The sequence below is a fragment of the Suillus subalutaceus genome (assembly GCF_016647625.1).
Source record: "Suillus subalutaceus strain FC151 chromosome Unknown DFJ58scaffold_991, whole genome shotgun sequence".
NCBI classification, from domain to species: Eukaryota; Fungi; Basidiomycota; class Agaricomycetes; order Boletales; family Suillaceae; genus Suillus; species Suillus subalutaceus.
In genome coordinates this window covers 1-1,427 of record NW_024541240.1, presented here as the reverse complement: position 1 = coordinate 1,427, position 1,427 = coordinate 1, and the positions used below count along the sequence as shown (strand labels likewise).

General features: G+C 46.7%; 1 protein-coding gene across 1 annotated transcript; it reads right to left on the bottom strand.

The window, feature by feature from the left end:
* Positions 1 to 1,196: 1,196 nt before the first annotated feature.
* On the bottom strand, positions 1,197 to 1,412 carry DFJ58DRAFT_673802 (uncharacterized protein; the record flags this gene model as incomplete). Its single annotated transcript, XM_041383080.1, has 1 exon — positions 1,197 to 1,412. A coding segment is annotated over one exon (216 nt), but the record flags the coding sequence as incomplete, so codon positions are not given.
* Between the last annotated feature and the right edge of the window lie 15 nt (positions 1,413 to 1,427).

The following is a 1,427-nucleotide window of genomic DNA, read 5'->3' as shown; positions in this document are numbered from 1 at the left end:
TTGAAGGCGGAACAGGTATCGCGTTGAAACTTACGTAATTTCTGGGCAAGTTTTTTGAAGGTCTCTTCAAGAAAGTCACGGTAGACTCTGAGTGCATGCGAAGCTTCACAAGCGCATGCCACTGCGCAAATCAGTATAGAAGGGATTGCAGGGCTCGATCATGCTCGGGCGGGAATAACCCTTCGAAAACCGGAATAGCGCACTCGCAACCGAGAACATAACAGTGAGCCAATGCAGACAAATGAGGAACACCAACACACCTGTAAAATATCTTCGAAGGTCGCGCGCTGCCAGTCTCTTCATTTCGGAGGTATTGTTTGCAAATGTTCAGATTACGCCATTACCAAATGTTGGGACCTGGCGAAATATAAAGTAAAATTGAGTCGACGACCTGTAGTTACCAAGCAACAGCACTCCGTAGGAATTCTGCGTACCTGCTGTCGAGGGTCGCGACCAGTCGATTTCCCGTAGGAAGGGCATAGAGAAGCCGGATAAGGTGCGTGAACAATGATTTCCAAGTGCCTAGTTCGCATTCATGCATGAAGTCGACGACTAGCATGCGGAACGTGTCAAGGCCAAGGGGTTCAAGCTTTTCAACAAATTGATTCTACAAGTAGCGACTTTAAGATGATCATAAATTGCGAGAAACCATTTACGCTTACCACGGTAGATACCCACAAACCCTCTCCAAGGGTGTGTTCAATTTTTACACCACCTACAGTGTTTCCCCAGTCGTAGATGAATTCACGCGCCCGACGACTTTATCCATAGCATATACTCGGATTTTGGACATGCGACTTTTCATGTCTTTCAGTAAACCGAGACAACTGAACAAACTTTTCGGCGTGAGACAACGAGGGGCATGCACATGAGCCCATATCCTTCATGGTTGCAATTAAACCCTAGAACTCATGAGTAATCCGACAGTTTTAATAAAGGCAAGGGAGTACTTCTCTGGATAATCAGCTGAATACGTAAATATTCGTGGAAATACTTTCCGCAGCATCCCATCAGCACATCTCAGAACAATACCGTGGCGATATGCGCGAACAAAATCTTCATCAAGCAAAATTTCCCAGCATCCATGGAACAACTCCCTATGGCAGTGTGTGTGAAGCGACACCATGCTGCTCTTCGATATGCGAAACAGGCCGCTCAAGGTATCTTTGACGCTGTCAGGAAGCTGACAAGGAAAGTTAATGTAAATTACGATAAACAAGTGTACAGTAGTCAGGAGGACTCACTGAAGGCAAAAAGCCTACTAGGTGGCACGCTCCAGATTGAGGCATAGACCGAGCGTACTTCGTCAGATTTCCAAAATAAAGGTAAAGCGGCCAAGCTTTCGCAGTTCCGAAGTTTGCCAGGTGAGTGGTGTCGGAAAAGAACATGAGACCCGCTATGACGTGTTCCAGTGAACAGCCAGCCCC